The sequence below is a fragment of the Hippocampus guttulatus genome, chromosome 3 (assembly GCF_054856545.1).
Source record: "Hippocampus guttulatus isolate MCC_2025c chromosome 3, RoL_Hgut_1.0, whole genome shotgun sequence".
NCBI classification, from domain to species: Eukaryota; Metazoa; Chordata; class Actinopteri; order Syngnathiformes; family Syngnathidae; genus Hippocampus; species Hippocampus guttulatus.
The window spans coordinates 15,032,079-15,054,954 of NC_141263.1; the positions used below are offsets into that span (position 1 = coordinate 15,032,079).

General features: G+C 40.6%; 1 protein-coding gene and 1 long non-coding RNA gene across 5 annotated transcripts in view; one reads left to right on the top strand and one right to left on the bottom strand.

Annotated features, from left to right (window-relative positions):
* tcf12 (transcription factor 12) overlaps positions 1-22,876 on the bottom strand; it is a 69,037-nt gene that overhangs the window by 10,015 nt on the left and 36,146 nt on the right. For all 4 annotated transcript variants that reach the window (XR_015100443.1, XR_015100442.1, XM_086106984.1 and 1 more), the window contains exons 9-14: positions 7,780-7,879; positions 7,384-7,523; positions 6,815-6,956; positions 6,654-6,724; positions 5,016-5,160; positions 1,216-1,289 (exon numbers count right to left, since the gene is read on the bottom strand). Coding sequence is in view for 2 of the 4 variants with exons in the window: in XM_086106984.1 (XP_085963110.1) it covers positions 1,216-1,289; positions 5,016-5,160; positions 6,654-6,724; positions 6,815-6,956; positions 7,384-7,523; positions 7,780-7,879 (672 nt within the window). In the remaining 2 variants the exon portion in view is untranslated. The remainder of the gene's footprint in view (positions 1-1,215; positions 1,290-5,015; positions 5,161-6,653; positions 6,725-6,814; positions 6,957-7,383; positions 7,524-7,779; positions 7,880-22,876) is intronic.
* LOC147207602 (uncharacterized) lies at positions 2,476-6,949 on the top strand. Its single transcript, XR_015100444.1, has 3 exons — positions 2,476-2,554; positions 5,028-5,150; positions 6,860-6,949. It is a non-coding gene; the product is annotated as an uncharacterized LOC147207602 (long non-coding RNA).

A 22,876-nucleotide genomic window follows, 5' to 3' on the forward strand; every position in this document is an offset into this window, starting at 1 on the left:
TGGCGGGCCACTGGTTTCATTGCGATTAAAAATTGCTGGTTAACGGTGTGGCAAGATTACAACGTTACAGATGGAACAGCCAATCAAAAACGCACATGAACTTTCACAAAGAATAAATAAACACAAATAAAATTTCGATCATTGCCAATATCTCCACACTGCTTTATTGCCACCCTCAATTCCTCTCTTTGCGGTGATCCTTGACAATCGCAGTACGTTTTTGTGGTTGAATAAAAATAAATAGCCTCAAAACACGATACAGGCAAACAGTTTTTCCATTGCACAATGCCAGTCGATGTGTGGTGCTGAATCGCTTGGGGTACAGCGTAGAGTAGCCAACTGTATTATTATTATTTTTTTTTGTGATGGTCCATTTCAGTTGCGTTCAGCCACAGTGTTTCTTGGTGTGTGGCAGGCCAAAGCTAGTAAACATTCATTGGCTACTGCTGGAATGAAAAAGCTGCAATGTCTCTAATACATACAAACTTTTGCATCATATGCTTTTTTTATATATATATATATATACACACACACACACACACATATATATATATATATATATATATATATATATATACACACACACATATATATATATATACACACATATAGAGAGAGAGAGAGAGAGAGAGAGAGAGAGAGAGAGAGAGAGAGAGAGAGAGAGAGAGAGAGAGAGAGAGAGAGTTCCAAGTCATGTGGCGCAAGTGGAAACTTGCTGGCTTACAGCAAAGTCCTTTCATTGTAAAATGACCGAGAGTGTCTCAATCCATTAGCTATTTGTCATTTCATCGGGAATGAATTCCTCAAGTGGGATGTTTAGACAGTTGCTCAGCCCCGATTCTAGAAGTCATGGGGCTTTCCAAATTCCACGGGAATTTATAACTTTGGCTACTTGGAAAATCTGACCTGCTCTTTTATTTTGCATAGATTGAAGCAATATGTGTACGGGTGAAATGAAATCTGCAGCAAGGCAGTAAAGGAATCCCGGATAAGGGGCTCTGCATACAGCTGCTGGCAGCCTCTTGAACTAAACCCTTCCCCCCCAAGTGTCAATCCTGGAGCAGGAGACAGATGGCAAGTCCTAAGGGACAGGTATTGTTCAGTTATCCTTGACCTTCCACTTAATCCTCCGCAAACATTTGTGGAAATCTCATTGTCATGATAACACAACCAAAGTGAGCATCCATATAGGATGAAGAAAGGAAGAAAGCTTACCAATGAGTGAAGTGAGTTCTCATAATTTGGAGAAGAAGCGGTTTGTCCACTAGGACGCGGCCACTGGTTGGTCCCTAAGCAAAGAGACAAAGGTTCACTGTAGGTAAGTTGACAATTGATGCTGCTTCCATTTAATATCAACATGGCTGATGGCTGCGTCTTGCTTCACTGACTCCAGACACCAACAACAGCTAACCGTCATAACACACTGACATGCCAATTTACTGGCGTCAGGATATATTTTTATCATTAAGGATGAGATTACATCATTTCCTGACATCTGAGCAGCATACTGACACGCGAGCTGGCCGGGAGTTTGTCTTACGCCCCCATTTCCATATCCTGGATCTCTGGCTTGTTTCGACAAGGAAGAAAAATAATATGAGCAGTGACAAATCTGATTTGTAACACCATTCCTTCCAACCACCTGAAGCAAATCTGAGAGTTTAGATGTAAATTTTCCATTTGACAAATGGTCTTAATCTGGGTATGTAATAAAAGCAATGTGTCAAGTATGAAGGCTCAATAAAAGTTGATGCTCTTGCATAACGTTGCTGCTAGGCAGAATGCTAACATCTCCAAAATCATGACTTTTCTGGGGGTGAAAAAAAGCATCACTTGCTTGAGTTACCAGCAAAAAAGGCTTACTCAAATACAAATAACGTAACTATATTCACTTATTGTTTAAAAAAAACATCCAGATGATCAGTCTTGAGGTGATATAATGCTGCACTGATCCCGCAGAGTCATGAAAAGAGAGTTTTATGACACTTCTCAGTTCAAGTGCTCAAAGGAGTTCATGGACTTTTTCTCAAGGTGTTTTCAAGACTTTAAATAGGTTAATAGTGAGTAAAAATAAGTCAGTCAATGTGGGGACAGAGCAATGGTATTGATTTTGTGGGGAAAAAACAAAAAACATTAACCACTTACTCAGACACGATTTCTAGCCAACAGTGACAATAAACTGGTCTTTCTTTGTGTCTCAATCATATTTTACGAATTTAATATTAGGTTCTTTCAATTAAATATGATTTAGAAAGCACCAACTACATATTTAATGAACTTCATTCATTTCATTGTGTAGCAAAAAAAAAGAGGTAAATAATGTTTACAATAGATGATATTCCATGTTCCATTTTCCTTATTAAGGGCCCTGAAGGGTTTTCCTTATTCCTTAAACCAAGATGAATATGTATTGTAACGAGAGGGAACATACAATCATAACCATAATAGACTTTGACAACTCTTCCAGGTTATTTGCAAGAAATGCCTGGAGCACTTTCCAGTTCTGTGCTGTCTGGTGGAGGATTGCCAAACCAAGTCATTCATTTAGATTATGGTAAGTATGATGTTACAGGACACTTCAGATATATATATTTTTTGGAGGGTGGATTCACATGGAGGAAGTGAAGCATTGGTTTCACCTCTAAATAGACTGATGTCTTATTCCTGCTTACACTGAAATGGGGAATAACAACCGACAATAAAGGAAAAAAACTTTCTGAAATAAATGGGACTTAAAACAACAGCGCCATACAGTGAAGACTTGATATTAACCATACCACAAAAGAAACAAGCACAAAAAAAGCTTAGCTTGTTTTCCTTCCAATTGTTTCAGTGAATGTCACACTTCATATGTAACTCTCTGTCATCCCTTGGCATGAAAGACTTCAGACACGAGAAAAAAAAAGATGAAAAGAACTTGGGTTTAGCTCCATCTTGCTGCCAGATGAGCAAGACATGAACTTCACATGCCTCCACTGCCTGATGGCTATAAATTTATACACACACACACACACACACAGACACACACACACACACACACACACACACACACACACACACACACACACACACGGCGAGAGAGAGAGAAACAGCAGGGCTGATTGCAGAAACATCTGATGAGTAATGCTCTGTATCTTGGTGCAACCCTAATGATGAATGGCGTTTTAGTTAATGTGCACCACGAGCCAAATTTTGTCTCCCTTTTCACGAAACCAGTCTGTTACTAACCTCACAAAATGCGGGGAAACCTCTCTGCATTTGACTTTCCAACTCGGATTTAATGCCACTGGAATTCTTTTTGGGGACACACTTTTGTGTATCCAAATAACAAACATAGGGTGCTGTGTTGTTTCACCCACCGGCAGAGACTTTTTGCAGCTCTGTGTGTGCGCGCATGTGTGTGGGTATGTGTTAGAGGAACAGCTGTCCACAGGGCAGGGCAACAGCTGAGGATGAGAGGAGCATAGGTAAAGACAGCTGTCACCAGTCCATTACCATACTTGAAACAACTGTCCATTAAAAAAACACACTGGGGTTTCCTACTTGGCGTCTCCCCCCTTTTTTCCCCCTACATTAGTGGTTCTCGCGTCTTAATATGGCTGCAAGGCTTCATGCCACTCATTTAAATGACATCATACATGGGCTACAAATAGTGTTGTAGAGTTAAATCAATAATAATGGAGATAATAAAAGTGTAACATAAAATCTTCGTCCAAAAATGTAGGATTAGTATGACAAACTACACAGCGATCCACAAGCCACTTTTTTAAAAGCTACACAATGTTCTGCTTAGTCAAAAAAAAGAAAGAAAAGGAAAAAAAAAACGAAACAAAAAGCTTTTCATCGATGTAATTCAAAACCACTTCAAACAAATCTTTTTAAATCCTTAAGCAGCTCAAAAGCCATGGCCTCATTCATTTATATTTCTATTGTTGTTCCGGGGCTCGTCATTAACATTTCAATCCACCCCCCACCACCCCCCAAAAGAAAGAACATAATAAATAAATAAATGTGATCTGAGCAGATGCGTGTCAGCAAGCCATAGAATTATGAGCATGAAAGCTCTGAGGAAAAGATGTGAGTACCTCTGCCACACCGAGAAGCTGTGTGGGTTGTAGGACTATAATAGAGAGTGGACACAGAAAGTAAGGCACTGATTTAAGCTGCCCAGGAGCCGTTGTTGTCAACCTGCACAAGTTGCATCGCATGATGTTTCGGCAGGAGGTGTGCCAGCGAGGAGTGCAGATTGGGAGCAGCTGGCCACAAAATCTGCTGGATACCCCCTCCTCTCTTTGTTGTACTCATTCACATACATTTGATAAAAATTGACAAATATTTCCATGGCACGCAACTTTTAAACCCAGCTAAAAGAAGTTAATCACTCATCGACAGCTAACTTGTGAGTTAAGGCTGCATTTATGTTTTGTTCCTGCTGGCCACTCAACGGAGGCGACTCAAAGGCTCAAAAGGTTTTAGTCAGCGGTTTACCATGTATGCCAGCACATTCTGAGGGGATTCCTCAAGTTTTTCACGTTCTATTAAGGGTTTCGACGGATGAAACGTGGAGGCCAGGCAGCTTTGGAGCAAGTTTGCTGTCCCTCAAGAGTTGACGTACAGTAAGCGCAGGGTGGAGGTGTCAAGTATGCTACCTCTCAATTAATGTTTATTTGATTTCTGTCTACTCAATAATTGGTCTCTCTGCCAAAACCAAAACAGGTAAATGAGTCTGTTCTTCACATACACACTTCATGGTGCCATTTTATTGAAAGAAATTCACAGATCCTATACAGAGTGAAAAAGGTTAACATACAAAGTGGAATTCTAAAATGTGAATGCCTTTAAGTCAGATGCACTGCAAACCAATGACAGTTTTGGAAAAAGAAGCGCACAAGTGCAGTGCCATTGAAGTGAATATGTAACTTGAGCCTTTAAAAGGTTACCGTAATTGAAGTCACAACCAAGAATGCGCCTCGAGACTGTGTTCATGAGATCATACTGAAAGAATTGGGTTTTACCTGGTCTTCCAGACGGGGTGCCAGCAGCCGTCACCACAGTCAGTGCTGAGCCAGCGCCTGCTGTGGCTGTGAGAGGTGAAGGGGAACCCACAGGCGTGGACGGGTCCGAGGGAAAACTACTGCTCGTGTGGTCAGGTGAGTAAATCTATGAGAGCAGAAAGAATGCGGCATCAGATGTCACAGACGATATTGCTGTGGATACAATCAATCATATGTTGCTCCATACATTAGCTCTAGTTTAATTAAAAGTGAGCAATCATCGTTTTTTTGACATGACAAAATGGTTGATTAAAGCACAATCACTTCCCCAATTTTTCCCTTTTAATCAGATGATATTGTGCTGTAATAGAACATGTCTCTGAGAAAGGGCCCCGCGAAATGGATCCTCACTAATTAGCAGGAAAAAGCAGCAGATAGATAGAGATTTCGCTGCTCAGTAATCATCAAATTGAGCTGGCGGGAAACCGTTTGACTTCTCTGGAGAAGATAGAATGTCCTCATTAATAATCTCCTTATTCAATCACGATCTTTGGGCTTTACGTTTTCAATCAACTTGGAGTATCAGGCAAGTGTAGCACTGAGCATGGAGGGAAAGGGGGAGGGAGGGATGGACAGAATGGCTATTAAAGCTTTTCTAGCACTAAGAACTGTGTTCTTCTTTTTCCCCTACACTCTCAGGCACGCAATTCAGTGGAAAACTAAGACGGATTAATAATGCGGTCATCACTGTGTCAAATACAAACAAGACTCAACACAAATCCCCAAACATGTCTCAGTTTCACAAAAGCAAGTTGCTTATAACCGTGACTTCTGACCAAACAATATATGGCCAAGGACGCTGCATTCAAAGTGAAACAGGGTTCCTTTTACTGGAACAAATGAAGCCCCGCCTCTTCATCAGTCACACTCCCGCAGGCAGAGAAGGGCCAATTTAAAAGGGGGCTTGGGGGGCGGACAAAAACTCTACAAAGGGCGGCCCGTGGAGTTGAGCCACAGCAGTTATAAACTCCCCAGTGCCCCCGCTCTACGCACCTACCCCACGCTGTCCAACCGTGTCCATTTCATTCCAGCTTTGTCATGCTAAGAGAATTAAGTCTAGAAATATAAAAGACTTAATTTGTTATTACCATGGCTAAACTCACATTTTCCATTCAGATTTTTTTTCTCCAGTTTTTCACTGATGTCTGTAATGTTTGTCGAAATCCAAATGTGTTATTTCACAAATTTGAGTAAGGTGTATGAAAAAAAAATGGTGGGTCTTATTTCATGAAAAGTGGAATTTAGGACAACGGTTCAATCCATTATAGGGAAAAACGCAGAAATTGGAACAATGTATCTGAAGATGAATTTTATACAAATTTAGCCATTCAAATGATGAACAGAACTACTTCTATTAATAATGTTTTTAATCATTAATTCACACATGTGTCAGACAGAGATGGGGAATGGCAATCACAGTGGACCGGAATGTTGACACATTAGACAGCACAGCTTTGAAACAAATTATCGAGACCAAACAATCCCACAATTAATTTTACATTTAGGGAAAGAGTGCAGATTCCAGTATCATTTTATTCGATGGGATAGCCAAACTAAGCGTCCAGTTCAATGCGTCACGGGTGTGTGGTTGCAGCTCACCGAGGCTAAAGCCTTGCCGAGTGCATCCCCAGTCTGTGAGCTTCCAGTGGCGTTCCCCCGATTTGTGGCAGCTTCAAACGCGCAGAGAAAGAGAGAGTGAGCTCGACGAATGTTCAAACAAGCCCCTGTATTTGCATTAAGAGCAGCACATGAGAACTTACCCAGCTCCCCATCTGCATTGTTGACCGACGGGGTATGTGTTGCAGAGACAAATGGTGAAGTGGTTGTGCTGCTTCTGTGGAAGCTGGACATTGGAGGAAGACTAGCATTGACGTCTGGGGAAGCGGAGTGTGCTGGGTAGGTCTGGAAATCACAAAACACAACTTTGAAACTCTGGAAGATCATGTTCATCCTTCGTATCTGTGGAGCAACGTTAAAGAAAGGGTGGACGGGCCTAAGCAGACAAGAAGAGATCAAAAAGTGACACAGAGTTTCGGTTACATCCTCACTGATAATGCCCAGAGAACATTTTTAACATGCACATTTTCATACTGTGGGGGCTTCTTGTGAAAAAATGTGTGGGTAGAATATTATCTGCATGCTTGCATCTGAAAATTATAGATATCTTTGCTGTGATAGCAAAATACAATTAAAACCCAAAAGTTGACGGCGAGGTCTCCCTGTAATTTAGTAAGCACCCTGCCAGTATATTGCAAAATTCTAATAGATGATACTGTCGAACTGCACACAAATACTTGGGAAGAGGATTGTCACCCGCTGATTGGCTTACCAGACGGTCATGTGAGTGCAGGCTGCTGTAGTTTCCTGACTGTGGCATGTGAGATGAAGACCCTGGAAGCATTCCTCCATAGCCAGGCTGACTAATCCCATTGGTTGAGTTCCAAGGGTCAGATGAACTGTGGGTACCATCTAATGACAAAATATATGGATGCATTTATTAGGGTGCATTTTTGAGTCTCAACAGAAAGCCGCGGGAGCCATAAACCCTCAACATGGGATTATCCAAGGAGCAGGGTTTTATTTTTCACTCTTGGGAATGAAACATGATCCTGGTTCTCAATACAACTGAGATCATAGAAAAGTAAAACAAACAACCAATTTATCTTTAACGTGTATAAAAGGTCCTGATATGGATGAGGTCAAAGAGGAATACAACCTTACTTACCAAAGAAAGTGCTTGCAAACATATTGCTGGAGGGCTTAGGAGAAGAGTAGGAGGGCGAGTCTCTGTTGAAGTCCTCTGAGTTTGGAGATGGGGCGTACACCTATGAACACATCATACATGTTATTCGTAAAAAAAGCTATTGTCTGATAAATTAATCCATTGAGGAGTCAGTGCAAGTGCAAGTGTTATGTCAATTTCTAGCTTCATAAAATCAAGGTCAATTTTTGAGCCTCTTAAAACAAAATACATTGGAAAATTGTCCAAGGATGGCAAATTGAAGACCCAATGCAAACCGCACACGGAACAGACCAAAATATATTGTGACTGTGCTGTGCTGCACTGTGAGATGTCATTTAATTTTCTGTCCACAACCAAGTAAGTAAGGTGCTGAACATTTAACTGCTCACAGCCAATGTGACGACTCGCCAGCAATCATGCAACCCATTATATGCATGCTGTTGATACAATGTCTGAGGTCAAGTCAAGTGCAGCGGCACGTCATCTTACAAATGACTTGACTCACGAGTTTCCAGACATGAGCTGTAGCTTGGTCAATTTTTGTAGTGCTGAATCATGGCAGCAAACTTCACAAGTCTCTCTCTTTCTCTTTCCCTTCCTCTACACACACACACACACACACACACACACGTGGCATGTATACAGTAAATATACGGTACTTACACAGTTGTCCCTCACTATTAGCAGATTTTTTTAAAAGTGCACTTTTGCATGCTTTTTTTTTTAACAGCTTACAACCTGCATTGTGCCCTAATTGATTTCCTCTATTTTTACGGTACTGTGTATTTCTGCATTCTGTTTTTTACAGCATACAAATCCGTATTGTATTCTGCATCTTGAGAGGCTAAGGTCTTGTAAACCAGTTTGAATCCATCTCCTCCATTCCATGTCTCCTGTACAATAAACAATTAATAATAATAATAATAATACTTGATAATTGTTTTTCTTGCAAAGGTTTGAACCTTGAGCGTGTTTCAACGAGAAAAATGTGGCAGAATTTTAATGGTGCGGTTTACAGGGTTAAAACATGTACAGTGAAACCTTGCTATAACGCAGTTCACCTTTCACAGCGTCGCTGTTTCGCGCATTTTTTTACATGCATTTAATTTTTTTACATGCATTTAATTTTTTTTTTAACAGTGAATTGTGATTTTTGATTTCATTCTATAGTACAGTATTTTATTGTATAATAATTGTAAAAAATAAAGCTGACTACTTCACAGATTTTGCCTATCCTGGGTTCTTCTTGGAACGTAACCCCCGCGATAAACAAGAACTGAATTGAGTTGTTTAACACAGCTAAATGTAAATACTATGCAATAAAAGCTGCAATTCTGAACTTTTGTCTCTTTTTTTTTTTTTTGGTTCTGAAACCCAAGTGTACAACATAAACAAAGGAATTGACCTTGCTGTTTCAATAATTAGGGAATCGCGTGTGTGTATGTGTGTGTTATTCGAAATACACACACACAAACCTTGATATTAATTCCATCCATCCATTTTCCGATCCGCTTATCCTCACAAGGGTCGCGGGGGGTGCTGGAGCCTATCCCAGCCGTCTTCCGCCAGTAGGCAGGGGACACCCTGAACCGGTTGCCAGCCAATTGCAGTTGATATTAATTTATATTAATAATGAATTGTCCTAAAGATATCTAACTGTAAATGATACTACTACTGTATCTGCAGCCACCTTAATGACAAGCAAGCAATCAAGCTCATCAAGCATCAAACGGCAGTATTTGCTTTTTAGATCAACACAGGCTCCAATGGAGCTTTAATGATAGTCGCATACTTGCAGAGTTTAAATGACTGTGGCAAATGACCAAATTCTGTGACAGGCACAAATTCAAATCAATGCTCCAAAAACAGTCTGCTCTACTTTAGATTTGTACCTGCAAGCGGGCAAACGAGAGTACAATGGGCACGCTGTTGAACAGCTTATGTGTGTGTGTGTGCCAAGTCGGTGGGAGGATCAAAAGAGACTTGGGGCCAAAAACCAGTGATGTGGTTTCTGAATTCATCCACTCCAGATGGAGGGAGAGAGGGTGAGTAAAAGCCGACAGAGCTCATCGAAAGGAAGAAAAGATCGAAGGTTTGGACAAATTCGCCCTCCCACGGAGAGCACTGGATGACCCTCATCATGTCACACTAATCAGAGCCAGACCTGCCAGCTAGATTCCACTTGCCCATTCGCAGAAAATGCCCCACTCTCTGCTCACTTGTAGGGTTAATTTCTCTTAATGGCCTCGCGTCGCACCACGGACCAGATGTGTGCAGTCATACTGCATATACTTTCTTTTTTTTCCATGCGCTGATCTATTGTGTCCACAGCTTATGAAAATGATTCATTTAATGAGGCAATAAAATCGAATCTCTGAACTGCTGACGGGTATGAAAAAAACTATCACATTATAGAATTATGTCGCTTTTCCATTGCAGGGTGTCTCTATTCTACCTCACTTTCCGAGTAAAAATAGTAGTGCAGGGGACTATGAAAACATATGCCTGAATAACCACATCAATTGGAACAACAGCTCTGGTGGTGCCTCCTCAGCATATATTTGTAGACTACTACAATGAGTCAATTTTTATTGAAGACAGCAGCAAAAAAAAAAAAATGACCATAGCAATAAAGCAGAGACTGAACTATAACGCTCGGCATTCAGAGCAACGGCACAACAGAAGGATGAGATAAATGTTAGTTGTATTTATTCTTGTAATTGCACCTATTTTACGGACCATTATTATTATTAGGTGTATTATTAGGGCCATTATCAATGACTGGGTCTATTTTAGTTATTAGGCACATTATTTCTGGGAATCATTGTATGTTAAACCCATTCATCAATCATTCGAACCGCGTTCACGGCGTGCTGGAGCCTATCCCAGCCGTCTTCAGGTTGTCGGCGGGGTACACCCTGAAAAGGTTGTCAGCCAATCGCAGGTTACACATAGACAAACAGCAACCATTCACACTCACAACCATCCATCCATTTTCAACACCCATTATCCTGAATAGGGGTGCTCCTGGAGCCTATCCCAGCTGACAGCATAATGAACTGGTCGCCAGTCAGTCGCAGGGCACATACTGACAAAAAACAGCCATTCACACTCACAATCACAACTAAGGAAAATGTTGAGTGCTCCATTAACCTGCCATGCATGTTTTTGGAATGCGGAAGGAAAATTCACCAAAGAAAGTTACAAAAGAATGAACTAGTTCCTAGTTCTGGTATGACGAAAACAGACGACTGCTCGTGATTTGTTGCGTATATGAATGAGAAAGCTAACATAACAGAAAGGAATTAGAATTTTAGACGATGAACTCAAAAGATGACATTCATAAAGACAAAAGGTTCAAAGCACTATCAATTTTGGAGAAAATAATAGGATTTTAAGTGCGCATTTGGTCCAAGAAATACGGTAAGATACAATGATGAAAAAAATCTGTGTCAGAATCACATGGAACAAGGTCGGGTCAGGTGGTTCCAGCACAGGGATGTTCTTCTTGGCCAGGAATTGTCAGATACTCCATTGTGAGTAGATGCATTGTCATGATGTGGTGACCACAAATTGTCTTACCACAACTCTCGCTCTCACATTGAACAAATAAAACACCACATGAGCTCTTTGTAGACGTGCTGGTTGATCATCTGGTGCTCAGTGAAGGTGAAAACACTATGTGTTTGGAATATATACTTTGTCACAGCAGTCCTGGAACTTTTCTGACAAACGCCATACAATTAATTACCAATCACTGAGGCAATATGATATCAGGAGCCGACGATGAGAAGATAGGAGCGTTAGCGCGGAGCGCCGATGCGGATTTGGAACTGGGAGTCGCGGCTTGGAGTTTGAAGCGGATTACGTGGGTCAGGAAAAGTGAACTAATCTCTTTTCGTCAATGGACGCTACAGCTTCGTGTTTGCTTTCAATACTTAGCTTGTAGCAGACGTGTGCACATTTTCAGCATGACGTCTCTGATCCACTGGTGAAAGGACACTTTGATCCTCTCCTCTTTCATCTAGAACTGCTTCAGACAACAAAGTGTATGCAGAAAAGTGGTGAAGATTGCACGACTGTCTGTGTCCTATGTGTTGTGTTGTGTTGTGTTATTTTTGTTATTTTGACTTCAAAATGGTGCCGTGAGAGTGGCTGCCTTTCCAGCAGCTCCTATATTTTGTTGTTCTACTTCTTCCTTTCATAACTTTGCTGCTGTGAATTAGGAATTTCTCCATTGCGAGACTAATAAAGGTTTTCTTAATCTTAATCAACGGATCAGCTTTTATCACTGTTGCAAGTCTTGATGACCATTATGGTTGTTTACCTGCTGAAATGATTTTCATTTTACGGGTTGTCGCAGAATTGATGGAAAATATGCTAATCCCATACACACGTTTGCACTTGCACAGCACATGTGAATGTGATACATATGCAGGACACGGGTGGACTGAGAACTCCGGCTGCTTTGCTGAGCGAGCATGACTCCAGCACGTTGTTGTCGGGGTGTGTAATTAAAGTGCTCTGGCAGGGGCGGAGCTCTCCTGGGTCCTCTGGCTTACACATGTGACTGGCGGTGATATTAGTTACATGAGAGCTCAGGTTAGCATCGCACGGGAGCCCAGGCTTTTGTCCTTTGCTACTCAATGGGCAGCATATGGCACTGGATAATGCTAATTGTCTTTTTTTCACCCAAGGCTAACCGGTCAAAGCATTAATAAACCATTCCAAACACCGGCGGCCTATGGAGGAGCATGCCCGTCTGGGTTTCCTTTTACAAGACCATTAATTAAAAGTCATCATTCACCCGGATAAGCAGGCCAGCACAGACATACATTAGTCACTTCAGCCTTACTGGGGATTCTTTCTTAAAACCTAAACATACAAACTGAAATATACAGGATAATCATCCAGAAGTAATATTACTTGTGTTGTGTTGTGTTATCATAGTAAAAAAGGTTTAGAATGTAAGGTATGTTTAACCATGGTAAAAGTTGTGCTACACTGGTGCCTTGAGACACGTGTGATGTGACTTAATGAATTGTATTCTTCCAAAAAGAGGTAGAAGGTGACTGTGATTACATAACAAACAAAAATAAAACTGTCATGATCAGTTTTTTTGTTGGTTCAGTTATATTTAGTTTCTCATGTTATGTCTGTTTCCTTGTGTGTATTATACATGTTTTGTTCATTAAGTTTTTCTTTGTTTCAACCTGACCCCTTGTGTCTACCAATCAGCTCCCTCAGCAGCTTGTGTCTTGTCCAGGTTCTCCCTGTCGTCTTGTCAGTTTGCTTGTATTTAGTTCCCTGCTTTCCTTCAGTCCTTGTCGGTCCATTGTTTGTTCCTCCTGTCAGTTGCCACGTCCCCATGTCGTGTTTGTTTGTTTGTTTGTTATTTTGAATCTTTTTTGGGGATTTGAGTTCATGTAGTTTTTGCGCAGATTGTTCCAGTGCCTTGTTTTCCTTTTTTATATTTCTGAAATCTGATATTTTTGAAGAGAACTCCTTCCTTGCTTGCTTCATTGCAAAGGGGCCCTTAATCCTGCCAGAGGATTACATGTGTGTTTAAAAATAACCACATAGCCTCGATTACCTTCATGTTAACATGCAATGGGAAACTCCAAAAGGCACACGGGCTAGCGGCGGTGTTGTTAAGCTTCATGCAATGAATAGCTTGACACAAACGGTGCAGCAACACAAATAGACAGATAATAAAACAACAATCACAGGAATATATGTTTCATCCTCAGTGAAGAATGACTAATATTACAGCCATGCTGAGAAGCCGAGAAGCATTTTATTTCAGCCCAAAGGTGGCTTAGGCACACATCAAACAATGAGCAGCACAATGCACATTGAAGCAGAAAGTGTGACAAAAATTGTTTCATTACAGAGGTCAGCATTTTTTATTTTATAACAATTTTGTTTGATCAGAGATGCAAGTAAACTTGTAGAGATATATCTTTTTTTGGTGAAGATCCCGAATCTGCCCTTGTTTTGTTCTCTTGCATATCAGGTTTTCATAACATGATAATAACAATAATGTGATCTGTAATATAATAGTATATTTAGTAATATTTATGAATAAAGGGTTATGTTCAGCAACAGGCTGATTTTTTTTTTCCTGAGACGTCATACAAATATATTACAATTTATGGTAAATCCATATTGGACAGGCTTTTACAGGTCAAACTTAAAAACAAAACAAAAAATCAAAATATCTGGAAAAATGTGATCTGCTGGAATAAAGTAAAGACGTTTTTTTTAAATCAGCATCAAAAATACTTTTAGGGACCCAAAGCAATAGCTGATTAAAATTTGCTGTTGACCAGCGTTATTTTTTTTTCATTGTAATATTGCAGTATCACATTATAGAGTTCTATTTTCCTCATTAAAAAAAAAGAGAAAAAAATGGAACAGATTAATGGCCTTTCCATTCATTTGAATGGGTTATATTCTACCATATATTCAGTGATCCTGGTGACGCAATATAAAGACAGGAAGGTCACAGAAATAGTCATAAAATATAATTTGGACATAATAATATGGCGGGCTGAGCGCAGTCTAATGATGTGTACTTTTTTTGTGATGCATGTCATTGGAGCATTTTTGATGTATGTCCAAGTGTTGTTGCACTCTTATGGTGCTTAGTGTGCACAACAGACATGTCACATCTTCCAACTGCTTCTCACCTTCAACATTTGTGCATGATGCCCGCCAACGAGCCCCGACTTTTTCCAAGCATACAACTGACACTATAATGTCTCAACGAGGGCAAATTCCATGAGCAATATGATTTGGGGGTTTTTTGCCCATAAAGTTAATAATATATCCAGACAAAAAATGTTTAAAACTTGATTTCGGACAAATTAAAACAACCAATCAATCACTTCAAAATCAAACTAAACAAGAAGTCAGATCACGTATAGTCACAGCAGAGAAATTAATTCAAAGGGAATTCATGTATGCACACTAAGGGGGTTGTAAGGACTGGCTCAATTCTGGAAACCAAAGATAGTTGAAACCACAACTAGCAGGAAACATGTCACCTTCTTCAAATTTGTAGCGAGAATGGTGTACGACACGCATTTGCAGCGGGATGAAACAACACAAAAAATGCCTTGATAACTGCAAGGCTTTCACTTCAGTCGGAAGGAAAGCTCAGTGAGCTGCTCCATCTGTATTGGTTCCGTGCCATCAGCTCACAAGTCAATGGCCCACTGTGAATTCTCCCAGCGATCCAGATGGTGAGCCTGCTAAGCAACTCTACATGACAACAAATTCATTTTAATCAAGTTGATTCACAGAATGAGCACCACATTTCTCATTTCCTTCCAAAGGAATCCAGAAAAAAAAAAGTATTTAACAAGCGCTTTTGATCACAGCCCTGTTTCGTCCACATGCTACCCATTTCCTCCCCATCGCTAACGGTAACCAAAGGCTGTTAATACTTAATATGAAAGGAGATCAAAGTCATCTGGGTGCATTGGGGACACAGGAAACGCTGTCACTGGTTCCAAGGACAATTGAAATGGAAGCTTCAGATGATCTTGACTACAGCAATATCAAAACAGTATAATTCTTGATTTCAAGATGACCCATGATGGTCAGGTGGAAATCCGTAAGGTGTGATTTGTTTATGACAGAAAAATAACAGGAGGGGTGCTACAAAACTTTAGAGCTATTGTTTAGAAGTATGCGCTTTCAATTTCAAACAAATAATCAACAGAAAGGCAACCAATTCTAGCCAAACAACTTCAGCATTCCTGAAGATGAAGGAAAAAAAAGCCTGCATGCATTTACAAAAAGGCACTCTGGAAGTTTGAGACAAACAAATATCAAAGAGGTTATGACGGAGATGTTCAGAAATCACATTCGGCTTCCTGTGGTGTCAAGAATGCCGATGTGATTAAAAGCAGATGGAAGAGCAGCAAACACTGGTGCTTGGAGCTCAATCTGCAAACAGGAAAGTCAAACCTCAACAGGCAGACTTCTTGCCCCTAATCATTCCCAGACTCCCACTATTATTATTTCAATCCCGTCTCAAAGCTCCAGCCACCAGCCAGAGAAAATACATTGGTCCAAAAAACCCACAGCGCTTCATTGTATGGGGGGAAAAAAAAGTTTGGCACAACTTTTTTCCTGCTTTTCACCTTTGAATAAGGGAAGACCAACACTTCGTAGCAAGATGAAGCTATTATTTACATGGAAACATATTATTCGTTTACAATGTCAGAATCTGGAACCTTGCATCTCACACATGCGATCACATGCAAACTCTCACATCCATAAGATTTGTGTTTTTACATGAAAACAAGAGCACCGCCACACAACAGACACAAGTTGAGTCTGGTAAGACAAACACACGTCTTCCACCTCATACACAAATCCCCCCCAAAAAGATTACTCACCGATTTCCCATTGTAGTAGTACATTAAAGAGTTACTTCCCATTCCGGGGATGGGATACGCGCAATACATTATAACCTCAACAAATTTGGAAAAATATTACAACAGGACACTAGCTCTCTGGACATACATCCAAAGCGTTCAAAAGGGACTAATAATTCTTTCAATGCTGGCCTCCACACTGCTCACTCAGAGGAAACTTATGCAAAGCAGGACGCAACCATTGCGTGCCGAGCGAAGGGGTGGGGGGGCTGTCAGAAGGGAGTGGCGCGTGTGGTACGTCCCTCTCTTAAGCCGCTGAATGCTGAGGCAAAGAGGAAAAGGACGAGGGGGGAAGGGAACCAGCGAGGAGGTGGGTATAAAAAAAAAAAAGATAAAGGGAAGTGGGTGGGACAGAAAACAAATGTGTGAGCCGATTTAGGGTGGGTGGGTGGTGGTGGTGGTATGGTGGGGGGGGGGGGGGGGGGGGAATTCCAAGCATAAAAAATTGTGATTTTCTGCAGAAGAACCTCGACAAATTGGAACTAAAATACTTTAATGTGTCCCTGGATTTCATACATACTGTAATATCTGAGTCATTTAAATGAAAGCAGGAAGCCAGATTTCTTTTCACGTTTCAACCCGGAGGAGTTTTTTTTCTGATGATGATTGGACCCACTCATTTGGCAACACACTGTCCCCGTGTGCCCACAGACAGCTCTCAGACAGATTAGAAGTCATTAAACAGTGTGAGCACGGATGCAAACGCGGCATTCAGCATCCAAAAGGGAAGATGGACTTAACGTGTATTATTTACTGGGCGAGATGTAAAATATGCGAGTGTCGCTGGAATATAAGATTTACTTCAGAAGCGTGTGTAAACACTGTGAAGCATGCAACAGCTGCAAAAGGGGGCTGGCTCGTGACGTCGCTGCAGGAAAATTATGCTCCGTTTCGTAAACCCGAGTGAGGGTGCCCCCCACCCCTCCCTAGAAATGGGGCGCGCTGGAGTGGGAAGCAAAACATCAACAGCCATTTTGATTACGCTTTACTGTCATTCCAAGCCGCACAGCTTCCCATTTATCCACCTTTATCGAGTGGGAGGAGGGAGGGCAAAGGGGAGCAGAAGAAAGGAGAGGATTGATACGATATTCCATTGAAAGCCCAGCCTTACTGGAGCCTTTCATGACTAGCACTCAAAGCTTCCCGGACTAAACACAGGCCTGCAAACTCATTTACGAAAATATTGTTACAGAAAGATTAAAGCGTTCAAGTCCCTCGAAAACTAGGTCTTTATTATGCTTTGCCTTTAGTAGTGTTATTATTTATCCTCCTTTCTTCTGCCGACCTCTTTCAAAGTCTTCCAAAACACTGGCTCTACATTCTGCAACCGCTTTATATCTGGAGCCGTTTCAAGTTGATGCTTTCAGGAAGAAATGGCACTGATAGAAGTGTTTGAAGGTGGCTAAAACAAGTCCAGGCCCAGCTCTGTGTCGTGAGTGCGGAAACATTAAAGGACAAAGGAAATGGGTATTTGTTTCAGGAGAGCGTGCGACTGGCTTACGTCACTGCAACACTAATTAGAAGGTCAGCATGAGTACGCATCTCAAAAGAGGGCAAAGTTTATGACAGGTTTTAAATCACGACAGAAAGCTAACAGCAATGACTTAGTGGAGGAAAAAAAACCTCAGTCTTGGAGGAGAAGAAAGGGCAGGCTCCGCCCACCTGTTCACGCTACCCTCTCTAAAGACGCACGAGTCACCGCGGCGTGCTTTTCTTGGAATTTGTTTGGCTGTTGCAAAAACAATGAGCAAATCCACATGCTGAGATCATCTCACTCTCAGCCATGGATTTGGCAATGATGTCACCAGACGGAAAGATTGTTTCCTGTAAGAAGCTCTGGTTCTAATTAGAGAGGGCTTACTTCGGGAATCTGGGGGGTGCACTTGTGGATATTAGCCCCTCATCTTATCCCTCCAAAAATGCATGCATATGTAGGTTTCCATCCATTGTAGTCATATGCAATAGTTGAATAAATTCTACGATCTCCAATATTGAGATGAAAAACCAGTTATTAATTTGTGTAGTACTGTATTTTGTTTGAACAGTATTATGATGGGCAATATGGGGCAGTGTTAAAGTGATGCATCAAACATTGTTTTTACAGCAAACTGCTGACAAAATTGAAATATATCATATTCAGCAAAAGAATAAGATTCGGCAAATAAATATATACAAAGTGTTGTGACGTAGTACCACCAGGGTCCGACATTAAAGCTTTCTAACATGTGGTCCACAGCCAAGTTGTTGTGACCATGTCAAAAACGGTTTTCAAAGGCAACAGCATGTATTCAGTCCAAAATATGTGCTAATATTTTCGGAGTATGAAGTGGGCATGCATATACATGTGCACATCGACTTTGGTGAAAATCAAGCACATTTTTCATAAATAATGGCGATGATCGCTCATATTATTTGTGCATTAAGTGACGTTAATTTTTATTGTGTATGAGCTCATATGAAGAGGTAAGGGCTTAACAATGTCTATACAATGTAAAATATTGGATTCTAAATATGTGATGATTTAAGTATTTTTTCAGAGTATGAAGTAGGCATGAATATCATGCAGATAATTTTTGGTGACGATTGGTCGTACTGTGCATACATTAGGTGAGAATGTCTTTGCTGAAAGCCAGCATATGAAGCGGAAATGTTTAGACCAGGTCCATAAATTCAAAAATATAAAAACGATGATTCTAATATTTATAGAGTTTGAAGTGGGCATGAGTAGAGACATACATTTTGGTGAGTCAGTCATTATACACTACAAATACTGCTACTGGTTACTCTAAAATGGTTCAATGATTTGTTGTTTACGATGATACTAATGCAGCGTGTTATACCGGAGACAAATTCCTTGTGTGTTCTACATACTTGGCCAATAAAGATGATTCTGATTCTGATTCTGATCCTCTTAAACTTTGCTCAGGGAATCACATGCAATTGATTATTATTGTTTATACACGCTGACTAATTGAATGAAGGACAATTAATTTTCAGTGGTGCGTCGCTTTTATCATAGGTATTGGGGGGGAAAAAGCGAAGTTCTTAACCTGGATTTAAAAGCATTTCCACTTGGGGTGAACAGCAGCTTGTTCCATTTGTGTGTAGCATACCAGCTAAATGCTGATGCACCATGCTTGATTTGAACTCTAAGCTGCACTAATTAACCCGAGTCTGCTGACTTCAGAACCCTACTGGTTTTATATTCCATGAGCATTTATTGAATATATTCCAGATCTAAATTATTTTGTGATTTATAGGCAAGTAGCATAATTTTAAAATCTAATCTACAGCTAATTAGGAGCCGGTGTAACGTCTTAAGGATATGTTGTGATCTCTTTTTGGAAGTCAGAACCTGAGCTGCAGCTGTTTGATGCTCTTCTGAGGGAGTCCAGTCAGAAAACCATTATAATAATCAAGTTTACTGGATATAAAAGCATGCGTAAGCTTCTCCTGATCTGTTTGGAGCATGCAACCCTTCAGGTTTAATGATATATTTAGCGAATTACGGGAGTATATATCCAGGTTAACAAAACATGATGCTCCAATGAAATTATAACATGCTTTTTTTTCTCAGAGATGCATTTAGCTTGAATAATTTTACTTGAAGTGGGTTGCTGCAGCAACCTCGACAACGAAAGCCATTAAACAAATTGTGGGGTGTATCCCTCATCACAGAATGCACGCAATGTGGTAACATTACATTGTCGATTTGAAACTCAAAATATTTGGTTAAAACGAACGACTGTGTTGGTTTCATCATATTTATTTATTTTATTTGTACTGCGCCGTCTTTAAGGTATGTGTTGGCCAGACACAGTGCTACAATGACCCAGGGCCATTGAGCCACTGTTTTTTTTTTTTTTTTATACTTTTTTAAGAGGGAGTTCATCTTTTTTACTTCCCATTTGCCTGGGATGTTATTCCATGACCAAAGCACTACTACTAGTCATAGGGAGAGGTTGTCATGCCTAAAGTTTGTAACTTTAGGTTGATTAAATTGTTAGACAATGAGTCAGTGGTTCATCAAAATTGTACCGAGTGGAGCAGTTGAACAGAGTAGTCGACGCATCGGCTTTATCACCGCGCAATGAAAATTATAGAGCAACTTTAAGTCAATATTATTGCCAACTGTGTGCTTTGGCATTCAGAGAATAGACACCTCTGCAATCTATAGGTGGTCTGTCGGCGCGGCAAACTTGCAGTGGTGCCTCACACGTGTGGAAATATTTTACTAAATAGGAGACCGGGAGAACAGTCACTTGCAAAATATGCAAGTCAATCCTCAATATAATAAAAGCACATTTCAGTGATAAATACTCTAAATCCTCCCGCCAGCCGTGACTCGACTATCATCACCTTAGCGTCGACTTAAAAAAAAAAAAAACTCAAATTATTCAACCCCCAGTGTTATTTTTTTGGATTGAAAAACCAAAAGGAGCTTAATGACAATGTGTTCTTTCTTTCAGCAACTCTACCTGTCAAAAAAAAATCATCTTCGGGCATTTTTTTTCATATCCTAAACTCATACTTGGAAACAATTGCGCTGCAGTTGCCAAGTCAAGACTTCCATAAGACATCTTGTGATTTTGTTCTCCCTGCCAGACTTCCTGTCAAACTGCATTTTGGAAGCTTTCCTCAATTGCCTTCATTTCTCTAACCATTGATATCGATCTTATTAACTTTGGAACTTTAAAACATTTAAACATAGCGAATAGGCTGAATCTGTTTATATTGTAAGCTCATAATGTCATAAACAGTACAACCATTGTGAGTATTGTCTGAATAGGCAGAAGGGGTTACGGTGTTATGTTCGAGCCACTCAGGATGGGCTCTCAATGGAATATCTCATCAATTTTCTCCTTTTTTCTCCTCTCCTTTGCCCTCCCTCCTCCCCCATAATAAAGGTGGACAAATGGGAAGCTGTGTGGCTTGCAAAGAAAGTAAGGCAGAGTATCCTAGTGCGATACAATAAGAACGGAAGAGCTATGTGAAGGAGAGGAAGACAAAATGAGAACAAGATGGCTCAATTGTGAAACGTAAGTGGTGCGAGTACTTCGAGGATTAGTTTCAGTGGAATTAAAAATTATCCTAATTCAATATTCAGCTCCGGCTGCATCAGCAAGGTCAGAGCAACATTGGGGCTCCTGGAAAAGATGAGAGTCAAGGGGAAGGAGTGACCGAGCTTATTAAAGAAAAGACCCAGTGGACTCTGAGCTTCTAGGACAACCACCTCCATTTCAAGCCTGATGTACGACTCAGACATACAAGCTCATACTTAGAACTTGTTTTATGCTCAAGACTGGTACGGACCTTATATTTTATTTTTCAAATTTTAAATGCCACAGTCGGTTTTATCGTGTATTCTTGTGTAAGTTATTAAATTGGGACAAATATCCTGTCCTGCTAAAGCCAACAAAGTTCTTGCAGTTTGACATTCAAACAAAAATGTGTGTCATAAGTTAAACAAAAGTTGAGTTTGAGGCATCCATCCAGCCACTTAAAAATAATGCTCGTCCTCATTAGTGCTGTGCATGAGCTGGAATTTATCCCAGTTGACTTCGGGCAAGAGGACGATTCACCTGTCAATCACAGGGTGCATACAATAAAAAGACACAACCTCAACACACTCACTGTCACACCTCCGAGCAATTTTGAGTCTTCGGTGAATTTAATGTGGGACAAAGGTGGAGTACGAGTTTTTTCCTTTTTAATCTTGGTAAAGGAAGGGATAAAACACGCACGCTTATGACAAGTGGCTGACAAAATCAGATTTACGAAAGTGACAGCCCTCAGTGTTGAACCCGTTTCTGGCAACATTAATAATGCTGTCGTCCAATGAATATCTGTGTGTTCGGAGAGGCAGAGTCTGATTCTCTCCCGTTCATTTTCAAATGCATCCTATGTTCTAAAACGATCAGCAGCTTGAGCTTGAACCTCTTTCATTTCCTTCTACCTGTACTGCCAAATGCACTGTACTCCAGCACTCTTTTTCAGGAGCACTTACAATAACCAAACCGCAGATTTGCGTTTACCAACAGTCGGAGTTAAGCAGTGCACGCTCGGAGCATATTTCTGAACACACTCACGATAAGGGAACAGGGAGTTGTTCTTGGTCTCGTTTTTTTGGAAAATAGATTTCCCCCCAAAAATGTAAAGTCAAAATAGGCTGACTCGGCAAAGTCAACCACAAAAATAGCCAATTCTAAAAAGAATAGTTTGTGACGGCCCTAAACTGAAACAGAAAAATGTCCTCATACTGTTATCTTTCTTCCTCCAGGCCTTTAAACAACCACCTTTGTGACTGTGATCAGCGTGTGCGTTCTCGAGCTTGCCAACAATCTGAAATCGAGGTTTGCATTCATGTCGCAAAGTCACGCGACCCTACCATTGATAATTAGCAAAAGGCCAGCTCGTGTGTAAGGACTTAAAAATCTGTGCATTATTTTCAGACTCATTGTCCTTTTACCTCCTTCTCCTCCTCGCAGATGAAAGAGGGTCAGGCCGCCGGCGTGTTTGCCTGTTCCATTATCTCCAGTTTCTAATGTTAGTGGTACACTTTAGCAACCCAAACAAAGACAAACAGTAAGCTCATGATCCCAGAGGAGGCTGTGACTGTTCAACATCAT